We start from the raw sequence: 22,009 nt of genomic DNA on the forward strand, positions 1-22,009 counted from the left end.
TGACTCACAAATATAGTATAGACCCTTCATCAAAAGGACTCTCTATCAACACACTTGTAAATTAACAAGTTATAGAATTTCAGGATTGAAGATAATTCAATAAATATTTATCGAGTGCATAATCTTTTCCAGGTACTGCTGCAGGAGATGGAGATACAGCAGGGAGCAAAACAAAGTCCTGGCCTTCCAAGGCTTACATTTTAGATGGAGGAGACTGGCAAGATGTACATACAGACATACATATCTAAAACACGGAAGGGGAAGAGAGAAAGATGGTGATATCAACCCTATTGTATATAGAAGATCAGGGAAGACCTCCGCAGTCAGGTGATATTTTAGAGATCTCAAGTGTGGGAAAATGCCAAGCCCCAAGCACTAGGGTCCTGTGTTGTGATCGGCTTAAGGTGTTCGAGGGGAAAAGCAAGGGGGTTGTGTGGCTATAGCGAAGTCAGAGAGAGCAGGATGCTGGTGAGTATTGGAGCAATAGCAGGGCCAAGATCATAGAGAGCCTTGTGGGTTTTGTCTTGGACTCTGGATTTTGCTCACAGTGAGATTTGGCTCCCCTGGGAGCCACTGGAGGGTTATGTGCTGAGAAAAATCATGGTCTGAGTTATGTCTTAAAATGATCATTCCAGCTGCTGACTGACAAGAGATGGTGGGGACACAGAGAGGAAGCCTGAGGCTCCTGCCATAATTTGGTCACAGGTGGGTGGTGTTGTCTCAAGTGGTAAAAGTGGTGATATGTAGGAGGTGAAAGGAGGCTTGATTGTCAATCTGTTTTAAAGGGCACCTGGGCGGCTCAGTTGGTTAAGTGTCTGCCTTCGGCTCAGGTTGTGGTCCCAGGGTCCTGGGATGGAGGCCCACATTGGGCTCCCTGCTCAGCAAGGAGTCTGCTTCTCCCTCTGTCCCTCCCCCCTGCTCATGCTCTCATGCTCTCTCTCAAATAAATAAATAAAATCTTAAAAAAAAAAGTCACCAGAACCTGAGGGCATGGATTTTGTCTGCTTTATTCTCTCTGTATCTACAACTTTTTTAGATCAGTACCAGATACATAGCAGTCAATTTTAAATATTTTTGTAATATAGAGTGAAAGTAATGGCTGGTGGATTAGATGGGGTGTGAGAGAAAGAACAGATTCAAGGATGGCTCCAAGATTTGGGGCCTGAACAACAAGAAAGCAGGGACGACACTTGTTGAGATGGTGAAAACTTTGGGACAACAAGTTGTGGGGTGGGAATTGAGAGTCTGGTTTAAGCTGTGGTAAGTAGGTGGTGGGTATAAAAGTCTAAAGTTCAGAGCACAGGTCAGAGGTGAACATTTGGGAATCAACAAAATACACACAATATATAAAAGCATAAAATGGGGTGATTTCAACCAGGGAATAATGTAGATAAGAAGAGAACTGGGATCCTTGGGAACACGACCATCTCATAGTATTGAGGATAATGGAGAATTACAAAGGAAGTCTGAGAAAGAATGGCCAAAGAGGAAGGAGGAGAAGTAGAGAGTGTCCACCCAGAGGGAAGAGAAGAGGATGTGTCGATGATGGGAGTCCTCTCCTGTGCAAATGTAGCCAGGGGCCCAGTGAGCACTACTCAGTCCTGGGGAGATTACTGCTATCCCTACAATGGAGAATGGGAAGAACTGAGTGAGTATAGACAACTTCCGTGCATTTTTTTTTCTGTAAATGAGGGCAGGGGGAGAAGAAGAAGATGCAAGGTTGTAGCTGGAGGAGAGTGTGGGGTCAAGGGAAGTCCCTGTAGGGTGGAAAATCCTGGTGAGGTAAGAACGAGCTAGATAAATTCAAGGTCGGCTGACAATACAATATTTCACAAGCAATACAAACATTGGAATAATAATCCTTTGAATCTCATAATCCTGCTTTACTTCCTTATGTTCTTACTGAAACAAAATGGACTTCAGATACATTTGAGGACTGGATCCCTCCAGTAATACTTCTGATTCTGAAGAGTGTTCTTGCCTCTACAACACCTTCTCTCTCCTTCTTCCTTCTCCCTCTTTGTTAATATGTAGGTCAGAAGTGGATAGTCCAGCTGAGTGCATTTAATGACCACATTGCTCGCCAGTCTTTTGCTCATTCCTGTTTTGCACTGGTGCGTCTTTGGATCAGCTGTCTCCTTTCCTGGGGAAATGACCCATTCTCTGGACCTCCACCTCCATGTCCTTTCACTCAACGAGGCAGAGGAAGGCTTTTCTTTGTTGCTACTACTTGACAGAAAGGAACCTCATAATTATCAGCCAGAATCAAAAGGCGGTGGTGGCTAAATTGTTATATAGTTTTACAGAATCTTGTATGAAGGATGAATTATTTAAAGCCACGAAAATTGCTATGAAAATTTTAAAAGTCATGCTATTATTATTTCTGAAACACTGTCAGAAGAGACACCTAAGCATATTAATTGGAATGGCTCTACAAAATAAACTTATCATGCAAAAAAAGCAATAAACCTTAGGATATTTGGGAAATTAGAATCTAATGAGAAAACATCTTCAATTTAATTTATTTCACTGAAGTTTACCTTGCGCAAGGTGCTATGAGCGCTTGTTGAATAAGAAATAGTTCCATTGTTAAAAAAGGGAAAACCAAAATCAAGTATCAAGTTATAATTATTTGTAGCAACCCACAAGACACACACATCCCAAATTACTCTCCAAACATATCAAACATTTTCATATTTAGTCTTCCTGCACAGTTATTCCAACTCCCTAAGGCATCCTTCCTCCAATTCTCTGTCTTGAAATCCCCATCCTTCAAGATCAGCTTCCTGGAGACTCTGGATCTTTACAATAAGAATTAACTCCTTCCTCCCCATTTGGCAACTGGACCATTTTCCTGCTAATACGTATATGTCTGCTCAGTCCATCAGACTGTGACCACTTTGAAGACAGGCATTAGATTTTATTATTTCTAAATAAGTGCCTTGCCCTTAGTGTCTAGGCCAGGGCCTTGACCATCATAAGAATGTAATACATTTTTGTGGAAATAAAGTATTTCATAGATCATCACCCTGAGAATGCTCAATCAAAAACGAAAAGCTGACGTAATTGCTGGAGTCCTGATAACATTGGCTGGAATTTACTGGACTTAGTCTATGCCAGAAACTATGTTATGTATATATATATATATATATATATATATATATATACACCATGTCTAATCCTCACTTTAATCCTTATAAAGTACCTCTTTGAGATATATTTTATTAAGCTTCATTTAAAGATGAGGACGCTGAGGTTCATAAAGTTTACCTGGAGTGATCAAGCACGCTTGCAACGTGCAGATCTGAATCTAATCTTGGTCTAAATCAAACTGGATTTGAATCTAGTTTTGTCTGACTCAAAGCCTGTGCTTTCATCTACTATCCAAGCTACCCCCGCTCCACCCCACCGTCATCTGCCCAGCCCCCCATTTTGACAGACAGAAGGAGCGGGTCAACTATTGAGTACGGCCCCGACCCCCACCCCCACCACCACCCTCATGTCCGGCCTCGCACAACTGCACGTGTTTCATTTCAGTAGATGCTCATGAAACTTCTATAGGAATGACTTAAAGAGGCTTAGAGAATGTAAGTAAATTTTCCAAGATAGCATGGCTAGAAGTGGCAGAGCTGAGATTTCTGCCCTGGGCTCTGCTCCTAACCAGGGCACTGTAATAAACCTTTTAGACACTAACAGGGCTATGCAGGAGACCCCATTGCTCAGTGAACCCCCTTTACTTTCCCAGGTTATTTCCTTTACTGCTCCTGATGCCACCTCCCCCTGCTCTCTTCTCACTTTCCTCTTCTTAGAGAAGCATGCTTTTCCAATCTTGTGTCCGTAAGCTGTACCCCTTCATTGCCACCTCCCTTCCCATAGCTCCCTTCTCTGGATGCAGAGGGAACCTGTCCCCCAGGGACTTCCCAGGCACTCAGGGGCCAACCTCCAAGGGATCCAGCCCAGAGGAGATTGTCCCTCCTGCGCCACATATTTTTACCCCCTCCCTACCCAAGTCACAAAGACACTGAACCTTCCTCCCCACCCCCAGCTCTTTCCCCCAATTCTCCACCTCTTTTAAACTGCTCTTCCTGCCCATAGATCTCTCCAGTTTTACTCTTGCAGGATTTGTCAAATCGAGTTGACAGATCCTGCCCCTCCCACTGTTTTTCTCTGCAGGGCACACACAGGGGAATTTGGATGGGGATGAGTCCCAGTGAAGAATATTTGCCCTCAACCAACACAAGGACTGCTAAGACTGCCAATAGCAACCCATGCAGGAGCCGAATGCAGAAAGCAGGGACTCATTTCAATGCCTCAGATCAGGAGAAGAAGTGGGATTTCACACAAAGGGCAGGCAGGACCTGCCCAGAGGGTAAAGTGAGACTGACCTGGTGAGATAATAGCTGGGCAGGAAAAGGGGTGAGTCACGGTTTGTTAGTTGTGCAAGTGGATGACCGAAGGACAGCACAATACGGGTCAAGGCTAAGAGAGAGGTGAACTGATTCATACTGCAGAGAAAAGAGCACTGAAGGGCGTAGATGCTCCCGTGTGAGAAAATAACCTTTGCACCCTCTCTGGTTTCCAAACAAGGAATCTGAAACATCAATGATAATCCCCAGTATCACAGGTAGGAGATGAAAGTGCAAAGGCCGTCTGGTACACTTTATGTAGTGTTGTCATTTAACTGACTAAACTGTTAAATTATACATTGACAGACAATCACACTTATGCTAACGAATCTCCACATTTTTGAAATCTTTCTTAAACTGAAAAATGATTAAGATATTTAAATACTAAGACATAGTCGACTCAAAAGGCAAAACGAGTTTGCTCCAAGGGACCACAGTTCAGCCCTTGGGTGAATGAACTGCCCAGTGAGCCTCCAGCAGCCACACTTCCAGAAATTACATTGCCTGTCATTTATATGAAAGATCCCTTCTTTAAAGTTTATTTTATTTTAGGGGTGCCTGGGTGGTTCAGTGGGTTAAGCATCTACCTTCAGCTGAGGTAATGATCCTGGGGTCCTGGGATTGAGCCCTGAGTCCTGAGTCCCAGTCCCAGCTCCCTGCTCAGTGGGGAGTCTGCTTCTTCCTCTCCTTCTGCCCCATCCCCGCTTGTGCTCACTCTTGCATGTTCTCTCTCAAATAAATAAAATCTTAATTTAAAAAAGTTTATTTTATTTATTTTATTTTTTTGTGGGGGGGGGCAGAGGGAAAGGGAGAGAGAGAATCTTAAGTAGGCTCCATGCCCAGTGCAGAGCCCAACTCGGGGCTCGATCTCGGGACCCTGAGATCATAACCCTGAGATCATGACCTGAGCCGGAATCAAGAGTCCGTCGCTTAACCGCCACCCAGGCGCCCCGAAAAATCCTTTCTTTAAACCTAATTGTACTCGTTCACTTCTACTTCAGAGACATAGAGGCTGAGGGTTTTTTGTTTTTTTTTTTTAATTTTTAATGTTTTCCTGGAGTGCTCAATGGGATTCATTCGAATCAACATCAGAGAACACCTGTGAAGGGAAGGGTGTCTGTGTCTCTGGAGACTATTCAGACAACACCTGCCTGCAGGTTTTGGGCTTAGCGGCATTTTTCACAATTCTTCCCTCTCACAGCTCAGACTATGGGGCTTTCCTCTCTTCTTGATCTGCTCAGTAGTGCTCTCTATTTCAGTTCCTTTTCTCTGTGGTGAGTCGGAAATGAAATTCAGCATTCTCTTTGTTCCGTTGCCTCCTATCACTCCTTCCTTTCTCTTGCAGTGTTTCCCCTGCTTCTGCGATAGTCCTGTGGGTGAAGTGCCTCCCCTTGAAGCACTGGGAGCCTTTCTAGCAGCACTTAATTACCGCCAATGTAATTTTACGTTCATTTGCCTCTTTTATCCACTAGACTGTGAGTCTCCTGAAAGCAGGAACTGGACCTTTTATCTTTGTATCCTCTGTAGTGACAACAGTGCCTGTCCTACAGGACGTACTCAATAAACATTTATGCATATTTATGAGTCTGGAGTGAGAGGATTTAGAAAGAGTTGTCTCCCCGCCATTTACTCACCTTGGGATGTGGACAAAGTATTTCACCTTTTTCAACTTGTGTCCTTGTGTTAAATATAATAATACCATTCTCTTCTAATTATTTTACTAAAATAGTAAGAGAAAGCCAAGTAAATAAAGTGTTTTATAGAATGTAAAGCATATACACGTGCATATGTTACTGTGTTAACTCTAAGATTTGGTGTTGAAGGAGGATGTTTCACACCAGTGGTTCTCAACCGAGAGTGATTTTGCCTTTTCAGAGACATGTGGCAATGTCTGGAGGCATATTTGGTTGTCACATCTGGGTGGGGAGGGGTGTTGGCTATTGGCAACTGGTGGGGAGGGACCAGGGCTGTTGTTTTAAACATGGTACAGGGCACTGAAAAGTCCCCTGCAACAAAGAATTGTTGTCAGTAACACCAAGGTTCAACCCTGGTTCAAGCTTACCATACGATGGGTAAAACACTTCCTTTAATACATTTGCCACTAGACAATTGTCTGAGTTTTAGCTTTTCATACATCAATAGGAACCCTCATGTGAATGCACTTAAACTACTGGAATAACTCCTTATCTCTCACAATATAAATGTGTTTGCTTACTGTCTGTCTAGTCTTTTAGAAACAGCGATCTACATATGGGAGAAACTTCTGGTGTCCTCTCCTTCCGGGCACATGGTAGACTTATATTTTTCTAACCCCCATATATACAGAGAGGCTTTCATGACTAGTACTCACCAATGCCTTGTAAACAGAAGTAAAGTGTGTCACTTCAGGGCCAAAGCATTTAATACTGGGGCAAGACTGTTCAGTCCTCTTTTGCCCTGGTTTAGTGACTATAGAAGCAGCAGTTGATATAGCGACACCACAATATGGGAGTAGCCTGGATCCCAAGCATCATGGGGTGGACAGTTGCCCAGGGCCTGGCCCAGATCCACATCAGATTCTCCATGAGCAAAAAATAAACGTGTTCTAGGTTAAGCCACCGAGGTTTGAGGGTTTTTTGTTAATGAAGTTTAACTTAGACTTACTCTACCACCACACTGATGAAAGTGAAAGCAATATTGGTTGCATTGACATTTCATATTCAACTTGAACAATTCCTGGAATGGAACAGGCCTCAATGAATTTGTTAATGTAGAATTGGTGGGAGAGAAGAAAAGGAAATTATTGACCCAGTATCTTGCTTTTCAGAGTATTTCGATCCAATTATGACAACTATGCTGGTTCTGGCCTCACAGTTTTGTTTTCAAAGGGCCAAAGTCTGGAAATTTTGACAAAGTCTTTTTGTTATATATCACCCTTCAACCCCTAACACATATTTAATTAGTATGTAGCAAATCTTGAAACCCTCTTGATATTCTCACTGACTCAAAAGGCCCTAACCACATACATTGCACAACCCACTGCTGAGACTTGATGGTCTTTGCTACAAGGGAACTCCTAGGTAAATTAGTCAGGAATTCAGGACTTTTTCTGTCACTGTTCAGCAGGATTGAATTTGCAAAGCTTGCCCCCTTGCGGCCAAACAGTTCCAATCCACAAACTGTTTTACCTGAATAACAGAGACTAGTCTTCTGCCCTTGAAGCTACTACCTGATGAGTGCAGGGATCAGCAGCACTGCAGGGGGAGGAGCGGGGACTCTGGAACCGGATATGTGGGATTGTGTCTGGGACCTACGACCTCATATCTGTGTCATCTGGGGCCCATTCCCTTATCTGTAAACTATGAATAGGAAAAGTACCCATATTATAGGGCTGTTCCATTAAAGGTGTTAATACAGGTATAGGACTTAAAATAGTATTTGCCACAGAGCATGTGTATAAATAAGGTCGATATACATTGCCTACAGTGACTAGTGAACTAGTATCCGTACACAATTTCCCCGAAGTGTTACATGCATTAACTAGACAAGCAGTTATATTCTTTAAGGGGCTATATGCTTTACCAACTGAACATTTCAAAATATATTCAAAACAGATAAATTTAACCATTTAAAAATATGACATAATCTATGTTGAGATGTGCCTTTCAACTCCTCTCTTTGAAAAAATCCCTATCAAACCGTGAAGGCATTCCCATTAAGACATTTGAATTTTTTTAAACATTAAGATTTATAAATAAATCTTCACAAATGATGTTCTTAAATGATTCTGAGAAAAGACGACTTTGTTAAGTGTTCTTTGTCCTATCTTTTTTATTTCCTTTTACAATTTCCAGGCAATCAAATAAACATATAATGATTAGTTTAGACATGAAAATCATACTGCAGATAAAAAAGCAGATAAATTTATTTTAAAATGGCCTTTGGTGGATTTAAAGAGGATTTTCAATTCAATAGAGGAATCAGTCATAACATTGATTACTGTGCATTTTCTGGAAGATGGTGTCAATCAGCTCTGCGAAGAAATAGTTAAAAGTGTATCCTGCCCCCACATAATAGAGGGGCCTCCACATCAAGTCCGCAACACAAAATACAATCTTCTACAAACTGAGATGTTATAATTGTATTTGGCTATTTGATCTCATGAATATTAGATTATCCTGCACAATGTAGAAACAGAAGGCAATAAAGAGAATTGTCTAAATTGGCTAGAATTTCATTTATATTTTTCCAAGCTGTTCTACATTAACTGTTGAAAATTATATAAAAATGAACATGGAATTAAAATTATAATAGTTAAATAGGAATATATAACCTATGGAAAAATATTGCCAAATTTAATTGTCTGGTACTTTAAAAATATTTTATAATTTATAATTACTTAAAATTATGTTAATAACAGGGACACTTTGTACTTTTGCTCTTAATTGTATTATGTTATATCACTATAAACACTTAAATGAGAGGCTGATAATTTAAACAGAAGGACAAACAGAAAAGCCACTTACACATGCACAGCAAAGAATGTGCCAGGGAACACAGTAATTGGTATTCAATAGCTTTTTAAAGCATGATTGATTTTTAGCATATTTTATGCATTTATGAAATGAACTGCATATTTATGAATATTATCTATGTATCACTTTGTGCAGACAACAGCGCATGTATTTGAACTCCATTTAAAGCTGAGAAAATGTAGATTGGAGAAGTGATGATCTCCTGAGATCATAGAAGAAATGGCAGAGCCAGAAACTGACCTCACCACATCCTTTACTTATTCAAAGATCACAGAGTTGGTCAATGGAGGAAACTGGGTTATGAACTCAGGTTTTTGATTAGAGCCTAGTGCTCATTCGATATCCATCAAATTTTTAATGCGTACTTGGTACATAGATACTGAATGTTGATGTTCTTATAGTGAAGAAGACCAAGTTCCTGATTAGACTTTATAATGTGGAGTGGAAAATACAGTAGTAAACTTACATTATAATGCAGTGCCCAAGTGACTAGCATCACACAGGATACCATTGCAGAGGAAATAATGGGCATCCATCCTAGCTTGGGGGAAGGGGAAAGAGCAGGTGATGTTTATGCTGAAAGCTGAAGGCTGTGAGGAGCTAAACAAAGGAAGGGAGAGGAAGGGGCATTCAGAACAAATGCCCTAAGATAAAAGAGAACATGGCATCTTAGGAAAACAGGATGAATTTTAGTAAAGAGCAAAGAGATAGTATGAGTAGAAGTGATGTTGAGAAGCAACAAATGTCATCTTACAAACTTTAGACTGCAAATTGAATTTTGTGTGGAACCACTGATGATTTTTAAATAGGGCTAAGGCATGATTTGGTTTGAATTCTGGTTAAACAAGGCATATTGAACGCATTTGTTTATCTCCATTTACTCCTAAAAGTCCAGTAACTTGACAACAGATGAATTTTAAAAGTTTAAAAAACCCCAAATCAAATAGACTGAGAAAGGAGACAACAGGGAATGAGAAACAGCTACAAATATTTTGAAAATGGAAAGCATACAAAGCATGGTATCTGACATAACACAGCTGAGAATGCAGAGACCTAGGTACTTGTAAGAGAGGTGCAAAGTGAAACAATGTAATCCATAGGGAGGATCTGGAAAAATTTAGTAACTGGAGAGAAAGATTCTTTTGAGGGCAATGATAGAGTTCTAGGGTAGACTCTGAGCAGTTTAAAGTTAGTTTAATGTCGCTTCAAAGTTCAATTACTTGATGAGATCCTCTCTGCAGTCTTGTAGGGCAGGTTACCATTTACATGCCTATAGAATACCTAAGGTTCCTTATCAGGAGGAATTACACTGAAGAGGATGCCCAGCATGGTATAATGAAGGGCAAAGTGCCATGCTGGAAAGAGGCGAGTGGGTGAACACGTGCAGGCTGAACATTGAGACTTCCACACTCTCTAACTAGCAATCAGGCTTACATCTCCAAGGAAGATGAGAAATACATGGAGCAGATAACCCTGATCTGCCAAGTCCAGCTGACTCAAGCCAAACCTTGCAGAGCCCCAGCAAGAATTCAGTAAACAAATGCCTTTGAAATTAAAATTGAGAAGGCTAGGGCGCTTGGGTGGCTCAGTTGTTTACGTTGTTACGTCCTGAAAGCCTTCAGCTCAGGTTATCACCCCAGGGTCCTGGGATCAAGTCCCCTCCCTGCCAATCAGGCTCCCTGCTCAGCGGGGAGCCTGCTTCTCCTGCTTCTCCCTCTGCCTCTGCCCTTCCCCGCTCCCCTGCCTGTGCTTTCTCTCAAATAAATAAACAAAACCTTTAAAAAACTAAAATTGAGAAAGTAAAGATTCGAATCTGGAGTCATGTAATGATTCAAACATTAAATCAAATATGAGGGTAAAGTAATAGTATTTTCAGGCATGTAGGCACTCAAAATTATTTACTTTCAAAACACCTTTTTTTCAGAAAGTTATTAACATCAGTAAGGTGAGGTGTAGAGATCAACGCAATGAGAGCTCCAACATATGAGAAGCGAAGGAAGAATTCAGAATAATGGCAAAGGAAAGTTCCAGAACAGCTGTGCCGCCAACCTAAGCTTTCAGTCCAAATTAGAGAAAGGCAATGAAAGGTTTCAGGAGGAATATCTTTGATTGTTTTTTAACTTAAAATAATCTTGATGCTAAAGTGGTCCACTTTGGGGCAGCCTGCCCTTGGCCTCTATAACACATGCACATCCTACTAAGTCTATTTCTTTGGACAACTCTTTTAATTCATCAAGTACCTACACATAGAACTTTACTGAATATTGCCAAAATGTGCTACAAATATTCTAGGATGTTTACATTCTCATCAGCAGTTATGAGAACGATTATTTCTTACATTACTACCAGCATTTAATTTTGTCACACTACAATATTTTTGACCAATGTGATGATTATGAAATATTATCTTGTTTTAATTTGTATTTTTTCCCACTGCTATTACTTCTTTTTTTTTTTTAAAGATTTTATTTATTTATTTATTTGACAGAGAGAGACAGCAAGAGAGGGAACACAAGCAGGGCGGAGTGGGAGAGGGAGAAGCAGGCTTCCCGCAGAGCAGGGAGCCGGATGCCGGGCTCGATCCCAGGACCCTGGGATCATGACCTGAGTTGAAGGCAGACGCTCAATGACTGAGCCACCCAAGCGCCTCTATTACTCCTTGATTTAGAAATTTTTCATATATCCATTTGGTTATTCATATATATACTTCTTTTTAAAAAGCACATTAAAAATGATTTTAATAAACTTCATTAGTGTGTAACCTACAAAGAGAAAGTTCAAAAGTCAAAAGTGTAGGATTTGATGAATTATCACTAAACTCTTCCAATATAACCATCATTTAGGATTTGGATTCTAGATTTTAAAAAATTGAACATCACCAAAACCTAGAACATCCCTTCTAAGTACTCCACCTTTTCTTTTCCCCAAAGAATAAACACTATCCTGAAAGGTAATATTATTGATTAGTCTTACCATTTTATAGGAGTGGAACTAAACCACATGAACTACACTGCATCTGGTTTTCCTTAACATATCTGTGAGATTAGTCCATGCTATAGAGTAGAACTATTGCTGATAATTGTAACTGTTGCATAGTTCATTGCGTTACTACACAAAAATTTATTTCTCTAGGGGCACCACTGTGGCTCAGTCGGTAAGCACTTGCCATTGGCTCAGGTCATGATCCCCAGGTCCTGGGATCAAGCCCTGTGTCAGGCTCTCTGCTCAGTGGGGAGTCAGCTTCTCCCTCTCCCTCTGCCCCCCCCCCGCCCCCACTCGTGCTCTCTCTCACGTGCAAATGCTCTCTCAAATAAATAAAATCTTTAAAAAAATTTACTTCTCTAATCTGTTGTTGATTAACATATGATGCTATTATAAAACTTTTTAATGCATGTTTTGCAGTGCACACAAGTACATACCTATGAGTAGAAATGTTTATCTTCAACTTCGGTGGATAAAAGTTCTCCAAATGGTTGTACAAGTTTACACTCTCAACTGCAATGCATGTGAGCCCTGTGTCCTCTGCCTTTGCCAACAATTGGTATTGTCAACACTTTTTAATTTTAGCCAGTCTAGGAGGTGTGAAAGATATTGATTTGTGGTTTAAATGATCGTTTCCCTGATGACTAATGAGGCTGATCACATTTGCATATGTTTGTTGGCTATTTGGATCCTCTGAAGTATCTTTTCAACTCTTTTTCTCCCATTCTTCTATTTTGTCATATGTATTTTCTTACTGAATTTTATAAATTATTTACATATTTCAAATTTGAGCACTTTGTTTTTATTGTGTAGCAAATAGATTTCCCTACTCTGTTAGCTTATCTTTTGCTCTCTTACTGGCTTATTTAAGGGAAAATTTTTAAAGGTTTATGTAGTTTAACTTAGCATAACTTCCTTTATAATTATCGCTATTTTTTGTGACTGTTTAAAAAATCCTAACTTATCCTAAAATCATAAGGATATCCTCTTTTGTCATGTTCTATAACAGTGCTGTCTGAAATAGAACTACCATATGATCCAGCAATTCCATTTCAGTGTATATTTCTAAAGGAAATGAAAACAGGATAGCAAAGAAATGTCTGCATTCCCATGTTTATTGCAGTACTATACAGAATAGCCAAGATGTGGAAACAACCTAAGTGTCCATCAGTGGATGAATGGGCAAAAACAATATGATACGCACACACACACATACACACTCACGCTAGAATATTATGCAGCCACAAGAAAGAAGGAAATCATGCCATTTGAAACAATATGGATGGATCTTGAGGGCATTATGTTATGTGAAATAAGTCAAACAGAAAAAGATAAATATTACATGGTATCATTTTTATGTGAAATCTAAAAAAGCCAAACTCTCAGAAACATAGTAGGTGGTAGTTACGAGGAGCTAGTGAGGGGCGACGGTGAGATAATGGTTAAAGGGTATGAACTTCCAACTATAAGATGAAGAAGTTCTGGGGATCTAATGTACAGCATGATGACTATAATTAACAATACTGTATTATATACTTGCAAGTTGCTAAGAGAGTAAATCTTAAATGTTCTCACCACAAAAAAGAAATGGTAATTATGAGATGTGATGGAGATGTTAACTAATGCTACAGTGGTAATCCTTTTTCAACATATAAGTTTATCAACTCAGCACATTGTACATCTTAAACTTACACAATGTTATATGTTAACTTTATCTCCATAAAAGTGGGAAAAACTTTCTGCAATGATAGAAATGTTCTTAATCTGTTTCAAAACAATAAAGTAGCCACTGAATGCATGTGGCTATTGAGCACTTAAAACATATCTACTGTGACTGAGGGAATCCTTTCAAACTTTAATTTTAATTAACTGAAATGGAAACTGCTACATGTGGCCAGTGGCTGTCATATTGGATAGAAATCATTCAGTTATGTCCTCAGACTATATAGGATTAAACTAGGAACCAATAACATAAAGATAGCTGGGAAATCCCCAAACTATTTGGAAATTAACATAATTCCTAATTATACATGGGTCAAAGAAGAAGTATCAAGATAAATTTTCAAATATTGTGAACAAAATAAAAGAAACTACAATTTATCAAATTGTGGAAAGCAGTGAAAGGAGCACTTAGAAGTAAAAATATAGCATTAAGTTCATGTTTGAAAAGAAGAAAGATCTAAAACCTAATCTACTTTAGCAAACTAGGTAAAGTAAGCCCAAAATAAACAAAAATTAATAATAAAAATTATAGTGGAAAACAAATCAATGGAGAAAAATTTTAAAAAACCAAAGCTACTTTCTTAAAACAAACAAAATCCATACATTGAGTCTTGCTAACCAAGGAAAAAAAGAGGCAAATGACTGATATGATAAATGTAAAAAAAAGGAGTCATGACTATCACTACAGAGCCCATGAAAGGAATGTCATAAACAACTTTATGGACACAGATTTGATAACTTAGATGAAATGGACCAGTTCCTTATATCAACCCTCACACTGGGAGAACTGGATAACCTGAATATCTATCTATTAAAGAGATTGAATCAATAGTTTATAAACTTCCAAAAAATAGAGCATAGACATATAATTTCACTGTGAATTCTACTAAATGTCTAAGGAAAAAATAACACCAAGTCTTCACAATCTTTTACAGAAAATAGAAGCAGAGGGAAGACTTCCTATTCCATTCTATAAGTTTGGCATTATCCCAATATCAATCCAGATAAACTGATATAAAGAAGTGATAGAATAAATAAATGAGAGGAAAGAGACAAATCTACCATGTGGAAGAATTCCAAAGTATTTATGTAGCGATTGTATCCTCAGAGATGTGGTGCACACTCCCCACTCCTTAAGTGCTGGCTGTTCACAATGATTTCATTCCAAAAAGAACAATATGGAAAGGGATGGGGGTGGGGAACAAAGAGCTTTACAGTAGAGAAATCTGACGAGGGTTACCTCGGCCAAGTGTTCAGGATGAACATCAATCATATTGATAGTATATGCCTTTGATGTGATATGAGGGTGGAACGTGCTCTCTGTAGTCTCCCTCCTCAAAACCTGTAACTGTAATCACTAGGAATACATCAGACAGCCCAATTAAGGCACATTCTGCAAAATACCTAGCCAGTACTCCTCAAAAGTGTTAAGGCCATAAGCAACGTGGAAAGTCTGAGAAATTGTCACAGCCAAAAGGAGCCTAAGGGGATATATTAGTTAAATGTGATAGGGTACATTGGATGGGGTCCTGGAACAGAAAGAGGGCATTAGGTCAATGCCCTTAGGTCAAAGGACAAACATCTGAATTAGGTCAAACTAGGACATCTGAATAAAGCAGGGACTTTATTAATTGTATAAATATTGGCTCATTAATTGTGACAAAGGTACCATGACTACTATAAGATATTTGCAACAAGGGAAACTAGGTGTGAGGTATATAGGAACTCTCTGTACTATCTTTTAAGTTCTCTGTAAATCTAATACTATTCTAAAACAAAAAGGCCATTAAAATAAATTAATGGGGATATGTTGAAAATTGGATTGCCTACTATCTCCATTTTTATTCAAAATTATGTTTGGAAGTCCTAGCCAGTGAAACGAAATAGGAAAAAGGATTTAAAAAAAAAAGGAATAAAATATATAGAGATCAGAAAGTAAGAAAAAAAAACCCCCAATGTTTCTATACATAAAAATGCAACTCTATAAATTAACTTCTAGAATTATCATAGTCATTGAAACTAAACTCATTCTACACAAATCATTTTATTTTTATTCTTATATACCAACTACAAACAATTCAAGATCTTTTCATATTATTGAAAGATATTACGATCTACATAAATGATAGATATAACACATCAATATTTTTGAAGACTCAGTGCTTTCAATTCTCCTCAGATTAATCTATGAATTCAATGCAATTCCAATAGAAATCCCAGCAGGTACATTTTTGAAAACTGATATGTTAATACTAAGATTTACATGGAAATGCAAAGGAACAAAAATGGCTATAACAAACTTGAAGAAGAATTACACAATGAGAGGATTTGATTTGCCCAAAAGAAGATTTATAGAAAGCTACTGTAGTTAAGGCAGGTAAGAATTGGTACAAGTACAGACACACAGACCAATGGAAAGAAAAAGAGAGTGAAAACAGACCATTCTCATATGAGCACCTGAATTAAGACCAAGGAGGTAAATACTTCTGGGTCAATTGGTTATTCATGTGGGACACATATAACACTTGATACCTACTTTCAATATTTTCTTTAGGATAGGCCTGCTGATTAGTGTAGCTTTTATTCTTCATTCAATGATCGTTCACTACATGGCATTTTCCCATTTAATTTTCTTCGTAAAATCTTTATCTATCTGAAATTATCCCATTTATTTGATTGCTTTTTAATATTCTGCCTTGCTTCCACTACAATATAATAAAGTCCTTGAGAGCAAGAATCTTGTCTATACCGCTCATCATTGTATTTGGAGTATCGAGAACATTCCTTGGCACAATCATAAGCTTTCTTTTTTTTTTTTTTAAAGATTTTATTTATTTATTTGAGAGAGAGAATGAGAGGGGGGAGGGTCAGAGAGAGGCAGACTCCCTGCTGAGCAGGGAGCCCGACGTGGGACTCGATCCCGGGACTCCAGGATCATGACCTGAGCCGAAGGCAGTCGCTTAACCAACTGAGCCACCCAGGCGCCCAATCATAAGCTTTCTAATAAATAAATGAATGTGTAAATCTGCCAGGGAAATTCGAGGTGAAAAGGGCCGGTAATGCCTTGATCTAGCACTTGAATGCTGAGGAGAGGTTTACACGGGAGAGCCTTGGGTGAGGTAATGGTCTGGGACGTATTCCAGGTAGAGAGCTTAGCAAGGATGAAAGGTGTGATGAATGTGTGAGAGCATCACAAGGGGATTTTCTAAGCAGGCCATTCCTGTATGCAGCAAATGGAAATGTTAGAGTCACTTATTCAGTCACAGATCTCAGATTATTTGTATGATTTTCTCTTCATTTTATATATGGATAAATACTTGCTTCCCCACTGAAATATCAGCCCCTGATTCTGAAGACTTGTGCATTCGCCCAACCCAACTCCCAGCCTTTTCCAGTTGGCACTGCACAGGCACATACTACTCGGGGCTTACTTATACTGCTTGGTATTATTTAAATCAGTGGTTCTGTATGTCAAGTGTGGGTCATGCTCACCTAGGTTTTTGCTTGCTTGTTTGTTTTTAAATATATCTTCCTGGGCTTTCCTTCTGGAAGACTAAAACAGAATGTCTGGGTAAGTTAGACAGCTAGCTCCCCAGATGTCTTAGTTTGTGCTGATAGAACAAATTACTATAATAATTACCATAACAAATTACCCTAGACTGAGTGGCTTAAACAACAAACATTTATTTTTCACAGTTATGGAATCTGAGAAGTCCAAATTCAACTGTTGAGTCCCACTTCCTGGTTTACAGGCCTCTGTTTTCTTGCTGTGTCCTCACAGGGTGGAAGGGGAGCTTTCAGAAGTCTCTTGTAAAAAGGCACTAATCTCATTCATGAGAGCTCTACATTCATGACCTAATCACCTCTGGCCCATCTTCCAATCCCATCATATTGGGGGTTAGGATTTCAACACATTAGTTTTGGGGATCACATTCAGTCCATAACTTCAGGTGAGCCAAATACAGAGCAAATGTGGAAACTACTAAATTCTAATCTAAACCCTTCCTAACCAAAGTGTGGTCCACTAACACCATTCGCATCACCTGGGAACTTACTTCAAATCCTGAATCCCAGGCCCCACCCTACATATACGCCGTCAGAACCTGCTTTCATAAGATCCTCGATGGTTCATATGAACTTTTAAGTTTGAGAAGCAAGCACTGATCTAAATCACTGTGTTCCTAGACCTGAGGCTTCAGCATCACCTGGGAACTTGTTCCGAATGCAAATTATCTGGCTCCATTCCCCCCCGCCCCCGCGCCCCATTCTGCGGGATCAGAACCCCTCTGGGGGTAGGTCTAGTTATTTTTCAACAAACTCTTTAACACTCAAGTTTGAGAACCACTGGATTCAAGCCATTATCCTGCTTTTTAGCTGTGACCATTTTTAACTTTAAACCATTTGCCGCCTATGATTTTCAGCACCACAATTCTATTTCTAATGTCGGGAAACCTAGGAGAGTCAGAGAAGAAGGAACCTGGAAAAATCCATGGTAATATATATGTATGGAACAATATGCTGCACTTATGGCAATAAATAGAGGATTTCCTCTTTCCCCAAGCTGGAGACATATTCAAAGGACTCTCTAGATGGGTGAACATAAAAGCCATATGCTGGTAGGCCATAAAACTTGTTTAAAGACATATCCATGCTTTTTCAATAGCTATTTTAGTTAAGGTTTTACTCCCACCTTGACATCTAAATTTTAAAACGCCTCCACCTCTTAAAAAGATTTTTCAAAGACTGTCAGATGATAGCAGAGTGAACAGCCTCTTTAGTTTATTTAAGGACGCTACCGGAGTATATCAGCTCCAGGTGTTTCTAATTATGGGGGAGGGTATCCCTCGATTTTAAAAACGCAGCAAGCAAGGCAAGGCTTCCTATCTTTGTTCTTTAAAATAAAACCGCTCAAAACTACCTATTACTTTTCAACCAATTCCTAGGATTTATCTGAGTCTCTACTAGCTGAAGCCTTCAATAAGATTGTTTTAGAGATCTTAACGTCTTTTTCCTCAGACCCAGTCCCTCACTTAAATACTAAAGCGTTTTATCAGTCTTTTGTCAAGTTCAGGGTCAATCTGCCATTCCCTCTCTCTTCAAAAGTGGGCCGCTAGAAAGAAATCAGAGGCAGAAATCTGCAGGTGTTAAACCCTCTCCCGGCAGAGGCAGGAGGAGGTTTAGCCCCAGGCCAGCGCCGCGCCCCTGACCACCAACCCCGCCCTTCCGCGCTCGGCCTCGGCGTTCGCGAGCTGGCTCCGGGCCTCGGCACTTTATCAGGCCCACCTTGCGCGGCCCGGGCGGCTCCCCCGGCCAGCAGGGGGCGGCCGGGCTCCGCGCACCCGGGCCAGGAGGGGACACCCCCGGCGGAGGAAGTGCCGAACTCGGGCCAGCCCGCCCGGAGCTCTGGCGGCGGCGGCGGGAAGCGGCCTCCTCGTCGGGTCCTCCCCCGCAGGCCAGCCCCCCGGACCTCTTCCCGCCCCGCGCGGCTGCCGCGGCGGCCGGTTCCGGGTCCTGTGACCCGTCAGGCGGTGGCGCGGGCGCACGGCCGGCCTCGGGGACGTTGCGACGGCCGGCGGGGGCTCCGCGGGCGCGCGGGGACAGCGCGACAGGGCGGGGGCCCCGGCGCGGAGCCCGAGCTCGCGGGAAGGGGGGGCGGCCGACTTGAGCGGGGCCAGCGCTCATGGCGGGCGGGGGACCGGGGGACCCGGGCCAGGGGGCGGCGGGGGCCGCCGCGCCCGAGACCCGCGAGCACCTCTTCAAGGTGCTGGTCATCGGTGAGCTCGGCGTGGGCAAGACCAGCATCATCAAGCGCTACGTCCACCAGCTCTTCTCCCAGCACTACAGGGCCACCATCGGGGTGGACTTCGCCCTCAAGGTCCTCAACTGGGACAACCGGACGTTGGTGCGCCTGCAGCTCTGGGACATCGCGGGTAAGCGGCGGGCGGTGGGCTCCGCTCAGTCTCGTCCTCTTTCTCCGTCCTCAGCCTTTCTCTGTCCTCGTGACCTGAGCCGAAGGCAGACACTTAACCGACTGAGCCACCCAGGCGTCCCCAGGTTCCTTTTTAGAATGTTTGTCATCACGCACCTTAGATCTGAGACCCTTCTTTGTGAGTGAAACTCCATTCTTCAGATACGGTGCTCTTCTCCTAGGCCAGGCCCTTCCATGCCCCTCCTCCGAAGGTGAAGATTTGCGAAGGTTGCTCTTGAATCCTTCCTCCTTCCCTAAACCAACACCTAGCCCCACTCCTGGACCCCTCTCCACCCTACACCCCAATATATTGTTTCTCTGTCATTTGCTTTCAGTTGCCATTTAGGAGCACAATACCCCTCTTTGAGAGGGTACTTATCTCCTTGCTTTAATTTATGAAAACTTGAACTCTGGTGGGGTGGGGGGGGGGTGGGCATTTAAAAAGATGTTAACTTTGGAAAGCTTAAATATGGAAGTGATACCAAAAGTTACCCTGTTCAATCATTGCTGGTTAGAAGCTCAGTCTGCGATAGAGAATTTTTATGGGAGAAAGTTCAGAGCTGGAGAGACCATTCTTCATCTTACAGATGCATCAGCCTTAGACGATTTGGTCACCCAGCTGGTAGCAGAGTAGGGGGGGATGACGACATAGGTCTGTCTGCTAGGTAGTGCTCTTTTCATCAACAGCTTATTCCATATGAGAAAGTATTGAAGAATTAGAACCTATATACGCACTTATTTAAGAACAGACTTTTCTGCCTCAGATATGAGAATAAATTTATATATGTCAGTTCCTCAGAGAAAGGGGGATGATCAGCCCTGGGCTCAGCTTTTTTTTTCTTTTGGTTACAGAAAACCAAAAGTTCGTTTGAAGAGTCATCTTTTGAAGCCAGAGGCTTCTTTTGAAATACTTCCTGCTGTTTCACAGAACACTTAAGAATACTAGTATTGCTTCTTGACAAGGTCATAAATTCTAAAGGTTGCCTTACCATGTGATAGTCATTCTCCAGGAATCTTCAGTGTAGCTGTAGATTTCCATGAAGATGATTTTAAACCCCACGTAGGAGGGTTGTTGACTTTGCCTTATTCTTCTTGTAAAATAATATCATTTTTAGCTATTAAATTATCATTGGGCCTCACTGCAGGTAAATAAAAGATTTTATTGGCACATTTGTGTTTTTAAGCTTCACGCAAAAATACTTGTATTTGGAGACTTGGGAAAGCAAAATCATGAGTAATTTTCTCCCTGGGTATCACCTCTTCCCTTTTTTTGTCCACCTTGAACAGACCTATGCAGCCAGGAAGGGGACATAGTCTTGTCAGGCTCTGGTACATATTGGCCTAGATGGAATGTGCTTGCACTTTTGCCTAAATCCAAAGATTGAGCTTTGTCAGGAAGGAAAGCAAGATGTTAAGATCTCTAACGGGGATTCCTGGATGCGAGATACCATTCAGCAAGTACACTGCAGATGTTAATAAGATTTGAGGTAAACGAATGAGGTAATTAGAAATTACTAAGCTCACCTTCTAAATAAGATTTTCAGAGATGGGATCTTAATATATAAGGAAGCTGCCACAAAAATAATTTGGCTTTCACTTGAGGTTTAGAGAGTACGTTTGCTTTGAATATTTGACCTGTTAGTGAATCCTATCTCATAACCATTTGAATTAAGTCGTAATGATGTAATGAAGGCAAATTGAAGGCCACTCCAGAAAGTTCCCCAGGGCTAAACGTATTTGCCTTATGTAGTAACCCATTGAATCATATTGAATCCTCAAAGGATGGAAGTATTCCTTTATTGCAAAACAGTAGGTAGAACTGGTCAGTTGATATGACTAACTTAAGGCGTGGTGCTATTACTATTTTTTTCGTCGTGGCTTTAGAGATGAGAGAGTTGGTAAAGGAATTCCATTGAGTCTCTATATACTTGGAAACTTTGGCAAGTAGAACAGGTGGGAGTTGTCCAGACATTTCCCATAAATGTGGCCAAGCAGTTTCAGCTGAACTCTTCAGATCAGGAACCATCGTGACCCTTGGGTACGGGCCTTCGGGATGCTTTTTTACTGTGTGAAATGAATGTAGCTTTAAAATCCAGATGTAATTCAGTACAATTTTTGTGTTAGGCAACTGTCCCTTACTTCACACCTGTTTTGAGATTGCTTTTTTTTTTTTTGAGATTTTATTTATTTATTTGACAGAGAGGTAGAACACAAGCAGGCAGAGGGAGAAGCAGGCTCTCTGCTGAGCAGGGAGCTGGACATGGGGCTTGATCCCAGGACCCTGGGATCATGACCCGAGCCGAAGACAGCTGCTTAACCGACTGAGCCACCCAGGCGCCCCTTGAGATTGCTGTTAACACATTAACTGAAATACACTAAGTTACTGAAGTCGTCAATAAAATTTTAAGAAGTTTAAT

The 22,009-nt window shown here is 40.9% G+C and overlaps 1 protein-coding gene across 1 annotated transcript in view; it reads left to right on the forward strand.

The window, feature by feature from the left end:
* The first annotated feature begins 19,064 nt into the window (after window positions 1–19,064).
* The window catches only part of RAB32 (RAB32, member RAS oncogene family), a 22,052-nt gene continuing 19,107 nt past the window's right edge, over window positions 19,065–22,009 (forward strand). The window contains exon 1 of the mRNA XM_006747359.3: window positions 19,065–19,554. Within this exon, the coding sequence (XP_006747422.3) occupies window positions 19,305–19,554 (250 nt within the window). The 5' untranslated portion in view covers window positions 19,065–19,304. The remainder of the gene's footprint in view (window positions 19,555–22,009) is intronic.

This window comes from Leptonychotes weddellii, chromosome 8 (genome assembly GCF_054177405.1).
Source record: "Leptonychotes weddellii isolate Sample4059 chromosome 8, ASM5417740v2, whole genome shotgun sequence".
In the NCBI taxonomy this organism is placed as follows: domain Eukaryota; kingdom Metazoa; phylum Chordata; class Mammalia; order Carnivora; family Phocidae; genus Leptonychotes; species Leptonychotes weddellii.